An 18,918-nucleotide genomic window follows, 5' to 3' on the forward strand; every position below is an offset into this window, starting at 1 on the left:
TATGGTCTGGCCCTCCTCCTCATTCTTACATGTCTTAAATTGTGCATCACACATTGAGCCATCTGCACTCTGCAGCATCTGCGTATTAATCAATGCAGGCTGAGGAATGGCTGGCCCCATTGCAATGAAAATATAATAGCGATTGATCAGAAGCAATAATTTCCTCACTAAAATACACCTACAGTAAACCCCCAATAGTCCAGAGTCTGAAAATATGTCTGTTGAGATGGTCACTTCACCTGAGAAGAACTCCAGAGTCAATCCAAACTCCCCCGAAGTTGAAGCAGCCTTTTGAATGCGATTTTGAACATGGCGCCCACACCGTTGTGATTCGTTCAGAACAGATCCACTTTTTCTGAGCAGTGTTTCGGGCGAGCAATATTGTGGCGATATGTATGCAAGGTGGTAAAAGTGACGCTGGGCGATCTCCAGGGCGTTAGTTTTGGCAAATGTGATCTTTACGACAAAAAAAAGTGGGCAGGCGGTATTACTGAATCTCGGCGTTAATTCCATGCAGAAACTAACGCTGGGCGATATTATAGGCGTTGATTTCGCCCATTCTGATGATTCCTCCCAAAAAAATATTTTTTCCCGGCGTTACGCACATGGGGAAAGTAACGCTCGCCGATAAGTGTCCGAAAAATGCCCGTTAGTTTCCATTTTGTGGCTATGTGGGCGTTATACGTCATTTCAGCGGTAAAATGGACGATTAAGTGGACGTTAAACATGCAAAAAAACTGGAAAATGTAGCCCTGCATCCTTTAGAAAGGTGTAAAGAGGACGGATTGTAATGGCATTGCAAGATGTTAATCAGCTGATTTTTTTTACTTAATTGAAAGATAATCTTCGAAACAGTGGGAGATTGCTAAAATGTGTCACAGCTTCAGCAGCAAAAATAGGAATTACGTTGAATGTCTTTCCATTCCAAAGGAGGTTATTGGATACCTAGTTAGATATCCGGTTATTTACCTGTCTACAGTTGATCAAATGCGGAATGTTTATTTGTAGCCTCCTTAAATATAACCAGACTGCAATACTGCTGCTTCTTTGTTGTTTTAAAGTCTACGCTGACCTTATTCCCACAAATGTGTCGGTCTCCTAATATTTTGTTCCACATTGAAGTATTCCTTTTTAATAGATTACAGCACTAGAATCTTTTTCCCATGTGCTGCTCCAGATACATCTGATATCTTTTTCAGACATGTGTTAAAGTGGCTGATAGTTTGGGAATTGACATTGAATATATTCATATATCTTGGAACTCACCTTGTCAAAATATAACCCAAATTGCAGCCTATTACAAGTGGAGTATATGTAAATGCTCACAATGGCCCCAAGTTTCCACATGCGGCAAAACAGGCACCCCTCCGAGCTGGGCGCCCGTTTTTCGTGCCGAAAACGGCACCTGAAAAGAAACGCGGTATTCTCGAGCGCCTTGCAGCTCGATGTCTGCTTGGCGTGGCGCACAGGGGGCGGAGCCTACCACGCGTGCCGATTTTGTAAATAGGAGGGGGCAGGTATAATTTAAATGAGTTTTTTCGTGCCGGCAACCCTGCGCGTGCGCGTTGGAGCGTTCGCGCACGCGCAGTCTGAAGTAAACATTGGCACTCGGCCATTTTAAAAAGTGCTGCAGAAAAAGTGAAAATTTGTTTATTGAACCCTTGCAAAGGCTTGTATTTTAATTTTCTTGATATTTCTGTGTGTGAGGGAGTGCATTCTGTAATTAAAGATAGACTGTGATAAATGGGACACATGCACTTGTTTGAGACTATTCAAATTCTTTGTAGCTGTTCAATTTTTAACATTTTTTAATAAAACCACATTGCCCTTCCATGATCAGCATTGAGGCTTCTTGCAGCTTTCTCCCTCCCTCCCTCCCTCCCTCCCCTGCCGTCGGTCGGGCCTGACGGCAAACCGCTGCCTGAAAGGCCTGCCTGAAGCACTTTCACACAGGTAGGAACATGGTTTATTTAATCTTTCCTTTGCTTATAAATGTTTATTCAGGTTGGATTTATTTGTATAATATTTGTATAAGTATAACTAAGGATTTATTGTAGAATTGAATTACTTCCCTTCCCCCCCCTTCCCCCCCCCCCCCCTCGTTCCCGACGCCTAATTTGTAACCTGCGTCTGATTTTTTAATGTGTAGACAAGGTTTTTTCAAGCCTACAAAAATCTTCACTTGCTCCATTCTAATTTAGTTTGGAGTATGTTTTCACTGTGGAAACTTTGAAATCAGGCATCAGTGGCCGGACACGCCCCCTTTTGAAAAAAAAATTCTGTTCAAAAGTGAAACTGTTCTACCTGACTAGAACTGCAGAAAACTTCAATGTGGAGAATTCCGATTTCTAAGATACTCCGTTCTCCACCAGTTGCTCCTAAAAATCAGGAGCAAATCATGTGGAAACTTGGGGCCATTGTGTGGAAGTGGTATTTTTCTGTTAAATTGTTTGCAGCTTGATGTCTAAGTGAGGTTTAGTAATAACATATGTTGCATTTTTAAAAAAATTAGCAAACCACTGCTGCTGTGTCAAAAATGTTACTCAACCAAATTAAATAAACCTGACTGCCCACATAAGCTGTTTTTTTGAAATCTTCATGTTAGGAAGGCCACACAGTGTTTCTTGCACCTCTGTTTCTTTTCTGTTGGAGAATTGTTTATAAATCATGATATTAGTTTATTATTGTGAGATGTGTGTTACTGTGTGTATGCTGTAGACTGATGAGCTGTGTAGTTGTGGGCAGAGTCACCAAGGGATTACACTGCTCACTTAATTTCCTTTTACATCCAGCTGTAACATTTTGTTGCTCCAGGCACTGACTTATTTTCAGGTAATGCCAAATGTAGAATAATGGATACTTGTAAAGCAACTCAAAAGATTCACATCAGTACAACGGTAGCAGCTCGGAGGAAATTCTCAGCCTCATAAACTGCACCTGAAGTTTAAAACTGCATTATAATCTTTAAATCTCTCCCTCTTCTCCCTGAATCTGAGATTCGAAGACCTGGTCGAGGGCATCCTGTGTGTGAGCAATTGTTGCTCCAGTGTCATTCCTGGTTTACGCACAAGACCCCTCATGTAGTAAGAATTTAGGGTAGAAACATGCAAGAAATGATTGAGTTTTTAATTTCCGGATAAATAAACCCAATCTGAGTATAGAAATATCAGGATAGAGCAGGAGAGATGGTGCAGGAGGGAGGGCTTTAGATTCCTGGGACATTGGGACCGGTTCTCGGGGTGGTGCGACCTGTACAGGCTGGACGGGTTGCATCTCAACAGAGCTGGGACCAATGTCCTCAGGAGGGGCTGCGGGGGGGCGGGGGTGTTGCTAGTGCTATTGGAGAGGATTTAAACTAATTTGGCAGGCGGATGGGCACCAGGATGCAGTGCGTGTAGTTCTGGTCACCATATTATAGGAAGGACGTGATTGCACTGGAGAGGGTGCAGAGGAGATTTACCAGAATGCTGCCTGGAATGGAGAATCTGAGCTATGAGGACAGATTGAATAGGCTGGGTTTGTTCTCATTGGAACAGAGGAGGCTGAGAGGAGACCACATTGAGGTGTATAACATTTTGAGGGGCCTGAATATAGTGGATAGCAAGGGCCTATTTTCTTTGGTGGAGGGGTCAATTACGAGGGAGCATAGTTTTAAGATGGTTGGTGGGGATTTGAGGGAAAGCTTCTTCACACAGAGGGTTGTGGGGGTCTGGAACTCACTGCCTGGAAGGGTAGTGGATGCAGAAACCCTCACCACATTTAAAAGGTGCTTGGATGGGCACTTGAAGTGCCGTAACCTCTTGTTGACTGGTGCAGATACAATGGTAAGTACTGCAGGGAATTGAATGCGGCCAGAGTGATCTCCTGGACTAGCTTCGATCATCTGGATGGGTCGGAGAGGAAATTTCCCAGATTTTTTTCCCCATTTGGCCTGGATTTTAATCTTTTTTTGCCTCTCCCAGAGATCGCATGGTTCCAGTTGGGGTGGAGTGTAGAATGTTGTGGTGCAAGGGGTGTTGCAGTTGTGTGGAGCAGACTGGTTGGGCCAGATGCTCTTTACCTTTCTGCCATTGTTCATTGTTCATAGGTTTATGCAACCTTCAGGGCTGCTGACCGAGGACCGTGTGGCTCTTTGTCAGCCGGTGCTGACATGATGGGCCTAAATGGTCCCCTTCTGCGCTGTAGATTTCTATGTTTTCATTAGAAAGGAGAAACACGGTGCCCAAGGAATGAGAGAGACGATGGCACAAGAGTAAGAAATAGTGCGATATTAGGTAGGATCAGACTAAGAGAGAATACAAGAAGGTCTAAGATAGGTTTATGGCGCATGTGTGTGAATGCACGGTGTGGTAAATAAGGTTGGTGACCTGCATGTACAAATAGATACATGGGAATATGATGCCATGGCGATAACGGAGACCTGGCTCAAAAAAGGGCAGGATTGGGTACTAAATATTCCTGGATATAAAGTGTTCAGGAAAGAAAGGAGGTGGACTGGAGGTACTGATTAAGGAGAATATTACAGTGCTGGAGAGAGAGGATGTCCTGGAGGGGTCAAGGATAGAATCTATTTGGTTAGAGTTGAGAAACAATAGAGGTGCCGTTACAATACTAGGTGTAATCTATAAGCCGCCAACTAGTGGGAAAAGATATAGAGGAGCAAATTTGCAGGGAGATTACGTAAGGGTACAAGAGCAATCGAATAGTGATAATGGGGGACTTCAACTAATATAGACTGGGATAGTAATAATGTTAAGGACAGAGAGGGGAAGAATTTCTGAATGTGTTCAGGAGAACGTTCTTGATCAGTACCTTTCTGGCCCAATGAGGAAGCAGGCATTGCTGGATCTGGTTCTAGGGAATGAGATGGGGCAAGTAGGGCAAGTGTCAGTAAGGGAACATTTAGGGAACAGCGATCACAGTATCATAAGGTTCAGACTAGGTTGGAAAAAGACAGGGAGCAATCTAGAGTAAAAAAATTAGTTGGAGGAAGGCCAATTTCAGTGGGTTGAGAATGGATCTGGCCCGGGTAAATTGGAATCAAAGATTTGCAGGCAAACATGTGGTGGAACAATGGTCTGCCTTTAAAGAGGAGATGGTTCGGGTAAACTCGAGGTACATTCCCATAAGGGGGAAAGTTAGGGCAACCAAGGCCAGAGCTCCCTGGATGAAAAAGAGAGCAAAATGAAGCAGAAAAAGGGGCGTATGACAGATGTCAGTTTAGAATACAAGTGAGAACCAAGCTAAATATAGAAAGTTCAAAGGGGAAATTAAAAAGGAAATAAGGGGTCAAAGAGAGAGTATGAGAATAGATTGGCAGCTAACATAAAAGGAATCCAAAAGTCTTCTATAGGCATAATAAATAGTCAATAGGTAGTAAGAGGAGGGGTGGGGCTGATTAGAGATCAAAATGGAAACCTGCAAATGGAGGCAGATGGCATGGCTAGTATTAATAAATACTTTGCATCAATCTTTACAAAGGATGAAGATGCTGCCAAAGTCATAGTGAAAGAGGAGGTAGTTGAGAAACTGGATGGAATAAAAATTGATAAGGAGAAGGTACTAGAAAGGCTGGCTGTACTTAAAGCAGGTAAGTCACCAGGACCAGATGGGATGCATCTTAGGATGCTGTGGAAAGTAAAGGTGGAAATTGCAGAGGTACTGGCCATATTCTTCCAATGATCCTTGGATAAGGGGCTGGTGTCAGAGGACTGGAGAATTGCAAGTGTTACACCCTTGTTCAAAAAAGAGTGTAAAGATAAACACAATAACTACAGGCTAGTCATAGTGGGGAAACTTCTAGAAACGATAATCCGGGATGAAATTAACAGTCACTTGGATAAGTGTGGATTAATTAAGGAAAGCCAGCATGGATTTGTTAAAGGCAAATCGTGTTTTATTAACTTGATTGAGTTTTTTGATGAAGTAACAGAGAGGACTGATGAGGGCAATGCGGTTGATGTGGTGTACATGGATTTCCAAAAGGTATTTGATAAAGTGCCACATAAATCGCCTCCTTTCGTGCTGTAAACTTCTATGATTCTATAATAGGCTTGCCAACAAAGTTGAAGCCCATGGAATAAAAGGCACAATGGCAACATGGATATGAAATTGGTTAAGTGACAGGAAAGAGAGCATAGTGGTGAACGGTTGTTTTTTGGACTGGAGGAAGATATACAGTGGTGTTCCCCAGGTGTCGGTACTAGGACCACTGCTTTTCTTGAAATACATTGGCCCAGAATTAAGGTCGGAGGCTTCCCTCAGACGGATCCCTCCGACTGCAAAAGTTTCTACGAAAATACCTGTTGTTCCCGGAGTTTCGGAGACTTCTGGTCCTGGGCCTCTATGTGAAGGCCTGCTTAGAGGCCCATGTATCCCAGCAGCCTATGCGCTTCGTACCCATCAATGGAATCACGTGGGTCGGCCCAGCCTATCAGAGTAGAGGTATTCCCATTCATACTTGGGGTGATTCCAATGACTTAAGATAATTTTTTAAAAAACATCACATGTTTAAAATTAATCAAAATAGAAATTAATGAATTATTTAAAACAAAAATTAAATTTTTTGAAAAATAAATTTACTTATTTTAAAGGTTTATTTATGTTACTTGTCGTTAAAAATAAACTTACCTTATTTAACAGGATTTTAATTGTTTAAATTATTGGAAAAAAATTATTATTCTGTGCTTTAAAAGTCTTGCGCTGATAAAAGTAGGTCTTACACCTGCTTTTGTCAGTCGTAGGCATTTCAAGGACATTCGCTGGGTAATAGCCCAACTCTCCATCTGCGGAGGCCCTTTACCTTCGGATGTGGTGGATCTGTCAAAAGCGTTCCTGACAGATCGCAAGTTCCGGGTTTAGGTGCATGCACTTTGTATGCCTAAACCTGGAACTTGCGGGGCCCCCACGAGCATGTGCACACCTCATACGCGTACATAGGGGCTGCGAATTCAGGGCCAATAATGACTTAGACTTGGGAGTACAGGGCACAGTTTCAAAATTTGCAGATGACACAAAACTTGGAAGTATAGTGAACAGTGAGGAGGAGAGTGATAGACTTCAAAAAGACATAGATAGGATGGTAGAATGTGCGGACATGTGGCAGATGAAATTTAACACAGAAAGGCGCAAAGTGACATATTTTGGTAGGAAACATAGAAAATAGGTGCAGGAGTAGGCCATTCGGCCCTTCGAGCCTGCACCACCATTCAATGAGTTCATGGCTGAACAAAGTGGAAGAATGTGGCGAGGCAATAAAAACTAAAGGGTACAATTCTAAAGGGGGTGCATGAACAGAGAGACCTGGGGGCATATGTTCACAAATCGTTGAAAGTGGCAGGGCAGATTGAGAAAGCGGTTAATAAAGCTTACAGGATCCTGGGCTTCATAACTAGTGGCATTGGGTATAAAACATAAGAAATAGAAGCAGGAGTAGGCCATACGGCCCCTCGAGCTTGCTCCGCCATTTAACACGATCATGGCTGATCCGACCATGGATTCAGGTCCACTTCCCTGCCCGCTCCCCATAACCCCTTATTCCCTTATTGGTTAAGAAACTGTCTATCTCTGTCTTAAATTTATTCAATGTCCCAGGCTCCATAGCTCTCTGAGGCAGCGAATTCCACAGATTTACAACCCTCTGAGAGAAGAAATTTCTCCTCATCTCAGTTTTAAATGGGCAGCCCCTTATTCTAAGATTATGCCCCCTAGTTCTAGTCTCCCCCATCAGTGGAAACATCCTCTCTGCATCCACCTTGTCAAGGCCCCTCATAATCTTATACGTTTCGATAAGATCACCTCTCATTCTTCTGAATTCCAATGAGTAGAGGCCCAACCTACTCAACCTTTCCTCATAAGTCAACCCCCTCATCTCCGGAATCAACCTAGTGAACCTTCTCTGAACTGCAGTATTCTAGGCGTGGCCTCACCAATATCCTGTATAACTGTAGCAAGACTTACCTGTTTTTATACTCCATCCCCTTTGCAATAAAGGCCAAGAATCCATTGGCCTTCTTGATCACATGCTGTACCTGCATACTAACCTTTTGTGTTTCATGCACCAGGACCCCCAGGTCCCGCTGTACTGCAGCACTTTGCAATTTTTCTCCATTTAAATAATAACTTGCTCTTCGATTTTTTTTTAATGCCAAAGTGCATAACCTCACACTTTTCAACATTATACTCCATCTGTCAAATTTTTGCCCACTCACTTAGCTTGTCTATGTCTTTTTGCAGGTTTTTTATGTCCTCCTCACACATTGCTTTTCCTCCCATCTTTGTATCGTTAGCAAACTTGGCTATGTTACACTCGGTCCCTTCTTCCAAGTTGTTAATGTAGATTGTAAATAGTTGGGGTCCCAACACTGATCCCTGCGGCCCCTCACTCGTTATTGATTGCCAACCCGACTCTCTGTTTTCTGTTAGTTCGCCAATCCTCTATCCATGCTAATATATTACCCCCAACCCCGTGAACTTTTATCTTGTGCAGTAACCTTTAATGTGGCACCTTGTCAAATGCCTTCTGGAAGTCCAAATACACCACATCCACTGGTTTCCCCTTACCCACCAAGGAAGTTATGATGAACCTTTATAAAACACTGGTTTGGCCTCAACTGGATTATTGCGTCCAATTCTGGGTGCCGGACTTTAAGAGGGATGTGAGGGCCTTAGAGAGGGTGCAGAAAAGATTTACAAGAATGGTTCCAAGGATGAGGTGCTTAAGTTATGTGGATAGACTGGAGAAGCTGGGGTTGTTCTCCTTAGAGCAGAGAAGGTTGAGAGGAGATTTGATAGAGGTGTTCAAAATCATGAAAGGTCTAGTCAGAGCAGATAGAGAGAAACTGTTCCTATTGGCAGAATGGCCGAGAACCAGAGGACACAAATTTAAGGTAATTGGCAGAAGAACCAAAGGCGATATGAGGAAAAACTTTTTTATGCAGCGAGAGGCTAGGATCTGGAATTCACTGCCTGAAAGGGCGGTGGAGGCAGATTCAATTGTGGCTTTCAAAAGAGAATTGGATAAGTACCTGAAGGAAAAGATTTGCAGGGCTACGGGGAAAGGGTGGGGCAGTGGGACTAGCTGAAGTGCTCTTGCAGAGTGCCGGCATGGGCTTGCTGGGCCGAATGGTCTCCTTCTGTGCTGTAACCATTCTATGATTGTATGATCTGAAATTATGGAAATGATTAAGAAACGGAATAATATATTTTGCTTTTTCTAAAAAGGCACAATTTAATTCTGCGCAGAATATGTAGCCAAGGGATTCAGCGAGTCACTCACCAGCAGGAGACTGGCGGGATCCCCTGGAAAACAGCAGAGACCCAATTGCAGCAGGCCTCGACCTGGTCCGGGAGTTTCCAACTTACCTTGTAAGGGGCCAGGGTTGCTCGTCCAATAACGTAGCCACTCGCTCACCATTCCCATTCAAGCACAACAAGAGGAAAATCTGCTCCATTGTATTTTCACAAGTGTCAACATTTATTATGCTGCACTGCCTTAGCTTCTGTGACTGTACTCTGTAAAAGCTGTGATGGAACGTTAAAATTTTCCTAATGAAGTCTGAATCTGGAGCTACTTACCATTGTTTCATGACCTTCTCACCACCCCCTCCCATGTAATTCAGTTGAGTTACTACTGATTACCCTTTAACATGCCTGCATTGTCTGCTGAGTTCTCTGAATCCATATTTTGAATGTACAGACAAATGTATAGTGCACTGCCACTTTCTTTCACTATTGTGCCCTGATAACTCATCAACTTTTGTGAAAATTAATGCACAGAGGAAAATACAGACCTTAATTTGCAATTACAAATATTTTATTACGCAATTTAATTTTGTCATATTGGGGTGGAAATTCCTTTAGCCCTACTGTTGAATCTGAAATGGCACAGAGCTTTATTTTTATTCATTCACAGGATGTGGGCATCGCTGGCAAGGCCAGCATTTATTGCCAATCTTTGCCCTTGAAAAGGTGGTGGTGAGCTGCCTTCTTGAATCACTGCAGTCCACAAGGTACTCCCACAGTGCTGACTTTGTCATAGCAGTTTGGTACAACTGAGTGACTTGCTAGGCCATTTCACAGGTCAGTTGAGAGTCAACCATATTGCTATGGGTCTGGAGTCACTGCAGATTTCATTCCCTAAAGGACATTATTGAGCCGTAGTTGGGTTTTCAATCTGATAGTTCCAGGCTCACCTTTATTGATACTAGCTTTTTAATATCAAATTTGTTTAACTGAATTTAAATTCCCCAGCTGCCATGGTGGGACTTGAACTCACATTTCTGGATTATTAGTATAGGCCTCTGCATTACTAGACCAGTAACATAACCACTATGCTACCGTACCCTTGCACCCAAAACTGGTTGAATTTGGGTCTTGGGCCTCATTATTATTATTTGGACAACTTGTCAGTCAGTGCCTGACGTACCTTCACAGGCAGCTGGCCCATTTTAAGACGACGAATATAAGGCCGCTTGCCTTACTGGCATTAAACCAAAGTTATGCCCCAGGAGGGGAGAGAGGTGGAACGGCAACGAGGAGCGGGGGTCGGGGGGGGCACGATTAGTAATATTATGGAGTTGGGGGAGCTCTCATGCTCATCCTAGCTCCACGAGCAATTTTCAAAAGTTTTTTAAAAGAAAACTCATCGACTGCCGAAGGATCGTGAGCGGAGCAGGCCCGGCTTTTGCTCTGCTCGTTGTTATCGAAGTTCCCAGAGGGGACCTAAAACAGGCGTTAAGCCCCCCATTTATATATGTAGGAGACATAACTCCTGTTTTAGATGGCTGCCAGGGATGCCTGAACAAAAGCCCGACCCAATATCGGGTCGTAATGAGGGCCAGTTTCTACCTCATGAGCCACTAAATGTTTTTCAGTTTATGATATACAACACTTCAATAATATACTCACTGATGCTATATTTCTTGTACAAATTTGCAGGTTCACCAGGAATTTCTCGTAGCTAGAGGCAGAAAGAGAGTTGTAGACTGGAGATCTATATTCGTAATATGAGTAATTTCCACACTTTGCCATCCCCATGTTTAAAATATTCCTCACTGTAGTGCCTGAGGAGTGCTCAGTTCCCCGGTGCAATAGAGAGAAAAAGTGGGTGGGATCGCATTATACTGGCTCTCCGCCCCCTTTAGAGTGTCCCAGGTTTCCCCGGCTTTCCCCAATGAGCAGAGCCTGTGGAATGTTAATGGGCGAGGGGAGGGGTGTTCTTTTGCCCACTTCCAGTATAGATTGGCATGCGCAGGGATGGTAGGTGTGTGTGGAATACAATGCCCAGGGTGGCTTTTGGAAGAGTCAGAGGGTACTTTGATTCCCGAATTCCAATCGAGCTAAAAGACAGTGGTCAGTAATTTGTGCTAGTGGATGAGAAGCCAGCTGGGAAATAAATCCAATTAAGTCATTTTTCTTGTTCTAGTTAGTTGCGTGGTGTAACTCCATCAGCAATGTAATGCATTAACAATCTTTTATATGGTAGCTTGAACAGCAACATTAAATGTCGACATCCAGATTCATCATCCACTCTGTGGCCTCTGGTGAAGCTATTTTACCGGGGAAGAATCTTAGCGAGAAAAGGTTCAGAAGGCGCTCCATGGTCTCATTTCATTTGGGAAAGATTAGTACACTGCACGTGTGATGCATGAAGACAAATTCTGCAAGATCTTTCCTTAAGTGCATCTAATCCTCCCAATTTGCAAGATTAAATAGTGCTGACATTCAGTCAGTGTGCTAACTGTCTGCTGAGAAACCTTCCTGCAATTTGATGACAGATGCTCAGTGGGCTGGAAGATTAGAAATTTCAGAATAACCCAAGTTTTGCAAGCTAGTATCACAATTCCCACGGGCATAAGGCAACAACAATATCTAGGCTGTAGTTATCTTTACACCTTAGCTTGGTACCTGTACTCCATTTCCTTCCTTTTATTATTAACAGTGCATGCCATCACATTTAACATCACACATCAAGTATCTTGTTCACGCTTGCTGAGGTGGTAAATTTAAATATTATCAACTGACATTGGGGGCTAGACATTCCTGGCATGTCACTGGAGGACCTCCACCATTCTGCCCCCATTCCTTACCCTGTCCCAAAATCAGGGGACGGAGTCATTAACATAAAAGGGGCAGGCACCTACCACCTGACCCCCATCGCCTCCCACCGTCTGTATTCTGCATCAGGTGAGAAAGGATGTTAATCCCAAACAAACTCCTCCCCCCAACACACATTGCACAGATTTTGCACTAAAATTGGGTAGGAATTTTGGGCCTTAACTTATGGCTATCAAATTCATTTATACACTGTCGTGTAACAGTCTAAAATACCTTCCAGTTCTAAAATTGCCTTTATTTCTGCCGGTGATAATCACCAGGTCGTCAATATAAGGTCTGCAGAAGTCCTGCATGTATTTTCTTGATATATGTGAACAAATTCTCAATCCAAATCTATGAAACAACTTCTGAAAATTCATTTGTTCTTGTGTGTCGCAGGGCATGGAAGCTGGCTTTCCTGGAAACTAAATCCAACTCGGTAAGAATTTTTTTTTAAATACAGGTTGAACCTCCCTTATCCGGGACTCCCTTCTCCGGCACCACCCTTCGTCCGGCACTATTCCCGGACTGGCGCATGCGCAGAACTCCAACATGAACAAATTGAAGTCCTTCCTCGCTGCTGACTCCCGCAATCTCTGGCCTGACCCCGTGATCCACCACTCCCACCTCCCCCCCCCCCCCCCCCGCAATGATCTCTTTGCCGCACTCCCAGCCTCAAGCCAGCCAGCCCCGATAACCCCTTGCTCAGTACCTGTACCATCCAATTTAACGTGACCACCCCTCATCCGGCAAAATCCCTTATCCGGCACAGGCCAGGACCCGAGGGTGCCAGATAAGAGAGGTTCAACCTGTACTTGGATTGCTATTTTACAACAAGGTTAATTTTTTTCAGATTGTACTGAGTATTCAGTATATTCAGTGGTCAGGTAGAGGTGAATGAATATGTACATCTTTGAATGAATCCCAATTTGGATGGCCTGACCAGAGAGGTCAAAACCAGAACATGTCACGTTTTGGGCTAGGATAAGGGTGGATTCAAATCGCTTATATTCCAGCCACATTCAGTCAGTTTTTGACAGGTACATCCCTACATGATTGAGACTGTGGCCACAGTAAATGGTTGCTTTGGAGTTTGATGCACGACCACCACCAGACCAGAGTTATACTGCTAATTTCCCATCCCTGTGGATTGAATTGAAGTTATAAATAAAGGAGCTCTTTGAAACGTATTTGAAGTCGTGCTCTTAGCTTTTCTCACCAGCGGCTGATTCTTCATATTTGTGGACTGTAGTTGGGAGTGTCTGCTTTTTCCTTAAATTGAAAATATGTTTTCGTTATCCTGTTTTTGTGTGTTTAATGCAAGCGTTGCATTTTGCAATTTGTACAGTGTTTTACTTTACCTTCTGAATTGTCATATATTGCCCACCCCTGCCTTCCAGTGTCAAATTCTGTTTTGTTTTCTTGTTCCTCCAAAATGTTGCAGATAATGACCAAGACCACGGATCTATCTATGGTTTTCAAGGAAAAATTGATGGAATTGTAAAATGCGATCCCTGAAAAATCCCATGATTTCAAGTAATAAAAACATGGCATTTTACTTATACCAGTCAACATAAGCTAGTGGCTTTAATTATAAACAGCTGATAGTTATTTCAGTTTATGGGGTGCTCAATTTTTCCATTCAGCAATAAAAATGAACATTGCTTGAGATGTCATCAATTGTTACTTTCCCTCTACAAAAAAAAAGCCAATGTCTCATCATACCTGTGAAATTCAGCCCTGTTATCAAATTAGATTGCCGGTGCATTAGATCTCAATTACCTGATACGAGGAAACATTCTCCATCCTTTCCTTTTTACAGTCTGCTACTGACTTCAAAAGGAGCTTGTCTCCTCATTGGAAGTTTTCAGACAAGCTCAGTCCCTGACACAGCCAGGAACAGCCTCTTCTGTTTCAACACTGCATGTTGGCGCTCGGGGAAGGTTTGTGCTGCAGCAGAAGGAATATTTACTGCAGTAAAGACAGTTTTTGCATTAATTTGGTCTCTCTTTTTGGCCATAGACAATAGGCGATTCACTGACATTAGAGATCACAGCATTGTTCTTTATTTACTCACTGATAAGGAAGCAATTTAAGATATGATCAAATGGGTAGGGGGAGAAACATTGAATGGCTCAGAGGTAAAGGGGGGAAATTTTAACCCCCCCCCAGGGTGGGTGAGGGGTTAAAAAATGTTTTTAAGGGGAATTCCGACTCCAACTTGCCCACTTCTAGCTTTAACTAATGTTTTATTTTTAACTTCTCGAGGCCTGGCAGATGAAAGGAGGTGATAAGGGTGATATAAGTGCCTTTATTGCACTGTTTGTGAGCCAGGAGGAGCAGGAGTGCTCCCCCCCCCAACCCCAGCCCAGCCCAGCCCACCAAGCCAACCTCCAACCCCTCCCCCTCCGATGTCGATCAATCCCCTCTCCCCTCCATCCCCATCGATTTGCGATTTCCCCACCCACCACCCTCCCTCCGCAATGTCGAACTTACCTGCCATCCGCTCCCCAGTTGCTTTCCAGCCCAACAAGACAGCCAGCCTATCAATCTGGCTAAAAAGTTGTGATCAGGGGTGAATCACCCTATGATTTTTCCTTCTGTCCTTGTGAGGAACCATATGGGTTCTATTTGTCAGTTCTACTGGCAGGAGGGTTGAAATTACAGAATCACAGGCATGACCAGCTGTTCCAATAGGGAAATGTGCTTTTAAAGGTCTGGTGGATCTATTGGGGCATTGCTCACAGTAAGTCAGAGGGGACACTGGCCCCGAAATTCATGGTCCCGGGAAGGACCGTTACTGCCCGTTTGCGGCGGCCAGTCGTCAAAATTGAATGGCTGCCACTTTGCACTCAACTGGCTGCCCCAACATAGATTCGTCCCAGAGGTCTTGCAGCGGTGTGGGCCACCGCCGACTCTCGTGGTGGTTTGGGGCTTGCAGCAGTGACGCGCTAAAGGTGTGCACCACTGCCGCTCCGCCAGTGCCGCCTTCGGTCGTTTGAGGAAGAGAGTTTTTGAAGACCAGGACCTCAAATCTGGCACCAAGCTTATGGTCTACATGGCAATAGTGATACCCGCCCTCCTATATGGCTCGGAGTCGTGGACTATTTCCAGCAGACACCTTGAAGCACTGGAGAAGTATCACCAACACTGCCTCCGCAAGATCCTGCAATTCCATTGGGAGGACAGATGCACCAATGTCAGTGTTCTCGCTCAGGCCAACATCCCCAGCATCGAAGCACTGACCATACTTATTGGGGTAAAAAGAAGACTTCTCTTCTTCAAGGTGGACTCCCTGATATAAGGAATTGACACCCGCCCGTATCCCTGCCCGTAGAGCAACCACGGAATCACTCAGACGAAACCTCGGTTCAACCGGTCTTTATTCAAGCATGCAGGGGAAGTGTTCACGGATTAACCTAAGAACAAAGGTTTTACATCTAGAGTTATATAGTTTCCAAGATGTGCGACCTCCTACAAAACCACCGATTGGCCTACTGCTATCGCCGAAGTTACATCAGACTGGCTCTGAGTGGTTCCTCCCACCTGTCCATCTCCCATCACATGTCACCCTTCCGGAATGTGTTGTTCAGTGGTGTCAACTTTGCCTCAGATCCTCATGACGTGTGAATTAACCTTGTTTCCCAGGGTTTGCTATCCCAAACATCCCTTCAGATGTTGCTACAATAGACTGTTGACTCCCTCCTGTCCTTGGTGGGTGTGTTATGTAAGTTTCCCTCAGTCTGTATTAAGGTTAACACAACGGATGGTTCATTAACCATCAAGCTTTGTTATGGAGAAAGCTTTGCTGCTTCCCCTTCTTAAAACCCATTGTAAGTGAGTGTTATACGCGTGCCTTACATAAATAAGCGAGTTTACATACAATATTACAATCCTTACCATAAGGTAGAGGAACTCCCGATTCCTCAGAACCTCCTAATACTGATGCACCCTTCAATCTGGATCATGTGTCAGATCAATTCACTACCTTCCTTCAGTAGCCGCTTTGGTGACCATCTATTTGTCCCCTTACAACGCTCAATCAGCTCCATTGGGCGGGCCACATCATCCGCATGCCTGACACGAGATCCCAAAGCAAGCGCTTTTCTCGGAGCCTCGATACGGCAAGCAAGCCCCAGGTGGGCAAAGGAAACGCTTCAAGGATATCCTCAAAGCCTCCTTGATAAAGTGCAACATCCCCACCAGCACCAGGGAGTCCCTGGCTCAAAACTGCCCAAAGTGGAGGAAGGGCATCCGGGAGGGCGCTGAGCACCTCGAGTCTCGTCGCCGAGAGCATGCAGAAACCAAGCGCAGATAGTAGAAGGAGCGTGCGACAACCCAGGCTCCCCACCCACCCTTTCCTTCAACCACTGTCTGCCGCACCTGTGACAGAGACTGTAGGTCCCGCATTGGACTGTTCAGCCACCTGACAACTCACTTTTAGTTTGGAAGCAAGTCATCGTTGACTTCGAGGGACTGCCTATGATGATCTTACACATGCCTAACCTGTGACTTCACCTCAGTGTCTCCCCTGTGGCTGCCTCATGGGTCTGGGAAGGCTGCTGTGTTCCCTGTGTGGAAGCTGCAGATGTCCTTCTAGGATGCCCTCGAGCAGCTTTGGGCCTGGAAGGGCTGACTGGAGATTGGGATGGTTCAGTCTGACTTGGCTAAGGCGAGGCCATGCGTGGAGACGCTGGCAGAGTGACAGGTCTGGGGCCAGGAATGCAGTGAGCCGGAGGGAGCGCATCATCCGTATCCTGGCCCGAGGAGCCTGAATAACTCACCAGGGGCAGCACAATACCACCACCACCAATCTGAGGAAACTCAGGTCGGTGCTGTGGCGCCCCGTGGCCCGTGGTGGACCCAGCCACGAAAGCAACACTGAGGTCTCAGGGGCATCCAGCAGAGACTGCATGCGAGCAGCCACAGTCTGAAAACCACCAGATATGACCGCACTTAAGACGCCCCGTCGACTCTTGCAGAGCCGCGGTCATTCTCACCAAAGCAGCACTGACACGCTCGTTCCCTCACGCATGTTCTGCAATGGCAGCTGCCACATCACCCTAAGGGTGAATTTCCCGTGTGAATACCGCCCCAATTAAGACTGCAAACTTTCAGGTTTGAAGGGCTGATAAGACCGGACACTTTTTTGTGGTCAAAAAGCTGAATTTGGTTCCAATGACCACCGCAAAGCATGGGCCTTACGCTAAATATCCGTAAGATAAAGGTCCTCCACCAGCCTGTCCTCACCGCACAGCACTGCCCACACCAGTCATCAAGATCCACGGTGTGGCCCTGGACACCATGGACCACTTCCCATATCTCGGGAACCTCCTATCAACAAGAGCAGGTATCGACGACAAGATTCAACGCCACCTCGAGTGCGCCAGTGCAGCCTTCGGCCGCCTGAGGAAAAGTGTTCGAAGACCAGGCCCCCAAATCTGCCACCAAGCTCATGGTCTACAGGGCTGTAGTAATACCCGCCCTTCTGTATGGCTCAGAGACATGGACCATGTACAGTGGACACCTCAAGTCGCTGGAGAAATGCCACCAACGATGTCACCGCAAGATCCTACAACTCCCCTGGGAGGACAGACGCACCAACATTAGCGGACAGACGCACCAACATTAGCGTCCTCGACCAGGCCAATATCCCCAGCATTGAAGCACTGACTACACTTGATCAGCTCCGCTGGGCACATTGTCCGCATAGAAACATAGAAAATAGGTGCAGGAGTAGGCCATTTGGCCCTTCGAGCCTGCACCACCATTCAATATGATCATGCACTTCAGTACCCCTGCTTTCTCTCCATACCCCTTAATCCCTTTAGCTGTAAGGGCCACATATAATTCCCTTTTGAATATATCTAACGAACTGGCCTCAACAACATTCTGTGGTAGAGAATTGCACATGCTCACGACTCTGAGTGAAGCAGTTTCTCCTCACCTCGGTTCTAAATGGCTTACCCCTTATCCTTAGACTGTGACCCTGATTCTGGACTTCCCCAACATCGGGAACATTCTTCCTGCATCTAACCCTGTCCAACTACAGCCCTGTAGGCCATGCCAGACACGAGACTCCCAAAGCAAGTGCTCTACTCGGAACTCCTTCACGACAAACGAGCCAAAGGTGGGCAGAGAAAACGTTTCAAGGACACCCTCAAAGCCTCCCTGATAATATGCAACATCCCCACCGACACCTGGGAGTCCCTGGCCTAAGTGGAGGAAGTGCATCCGGGAGGGTGCTGAGCACCTCGAGTCTCATCGCCAAGAGCATACAGAAATCAAGCGCAGGCAGCGAAAGAGTGTGCGGCAAACCTGTCCCACCCTCCCTTACCCTCAACAACTATCTGTCCCACCTGTGACAGGGACTGTGTGTGGCTCTCATATTGGACTGTTCAGTCACCTAAGGACTCATTTTAAGAGTGGAAGCAAGTCTTCCTCGATTCCAAGGGACTCCCTATGATGATGATTTTGCTGCACTGAATTTCAGCCCCACTATTTTATAATGTCAAAGTCCTACAACATGTAATGCACAATGTATTATATTTAAAATTAAGGGACTGTTGATATCTTAATAGCCCTTTCCTAATAGACATAAAGGAACTGCTTGAGGTAAGCTATTTGCAGGAGTTTAACTTGGCCTGCCCTGTTAAGATCACAAAGTATAACTGGCTCAGTGGTAATATTCACAGTTCTGAGTCAGAGGCCATGGATTCAAGCCTCACTTCAGATCTAGATCACATAATCTAGGCTGAGAATTCATTGCATTACAGAGGGAGTGCTGTATTGTCAGATGCCCCATCTTTCCAATGAGATAAA

At 45.1% G+C, this 18,918-nt stretch overlaps 1 protein-coding gene across 1 annotated transcript in view; it reads left to right on the forward strand.

Moving 5' to 3' along the window:
* Nucleotides 1-18,918, forward strand: part of plekhb1 (pleckstrin homology domain containing B1) — a 120,580-nt gene that overhangs the window by 48,471 nt on the left and 53,191 nt on the right. Inside the window, exon 4 of the mRNA XM_070891590.1 lies at nt 12,496-12,535. Within this exon, the coding sequence (XP_070747691.1) occupies nt 12,496-12,535 (40 nt within the window). The remainder of the gene's footprint in view (nt 1-12,495; nt 12,536-18,918) is intronic.

This window comes from Pristiophorus japonicus, chromosome 10, assembly GCF_044704955.1.
Source record: "Pristiophorus japonicus isolate sPriJap1 chromosome 10, sPriJap1.hap1, whole genome shotgun sequence".
NCBI lineage: Eukaryota > Metazoa > Chordata > Chondrichthyes > Pristiophoridae > Pristiophorus > Pristiophorus japonicus.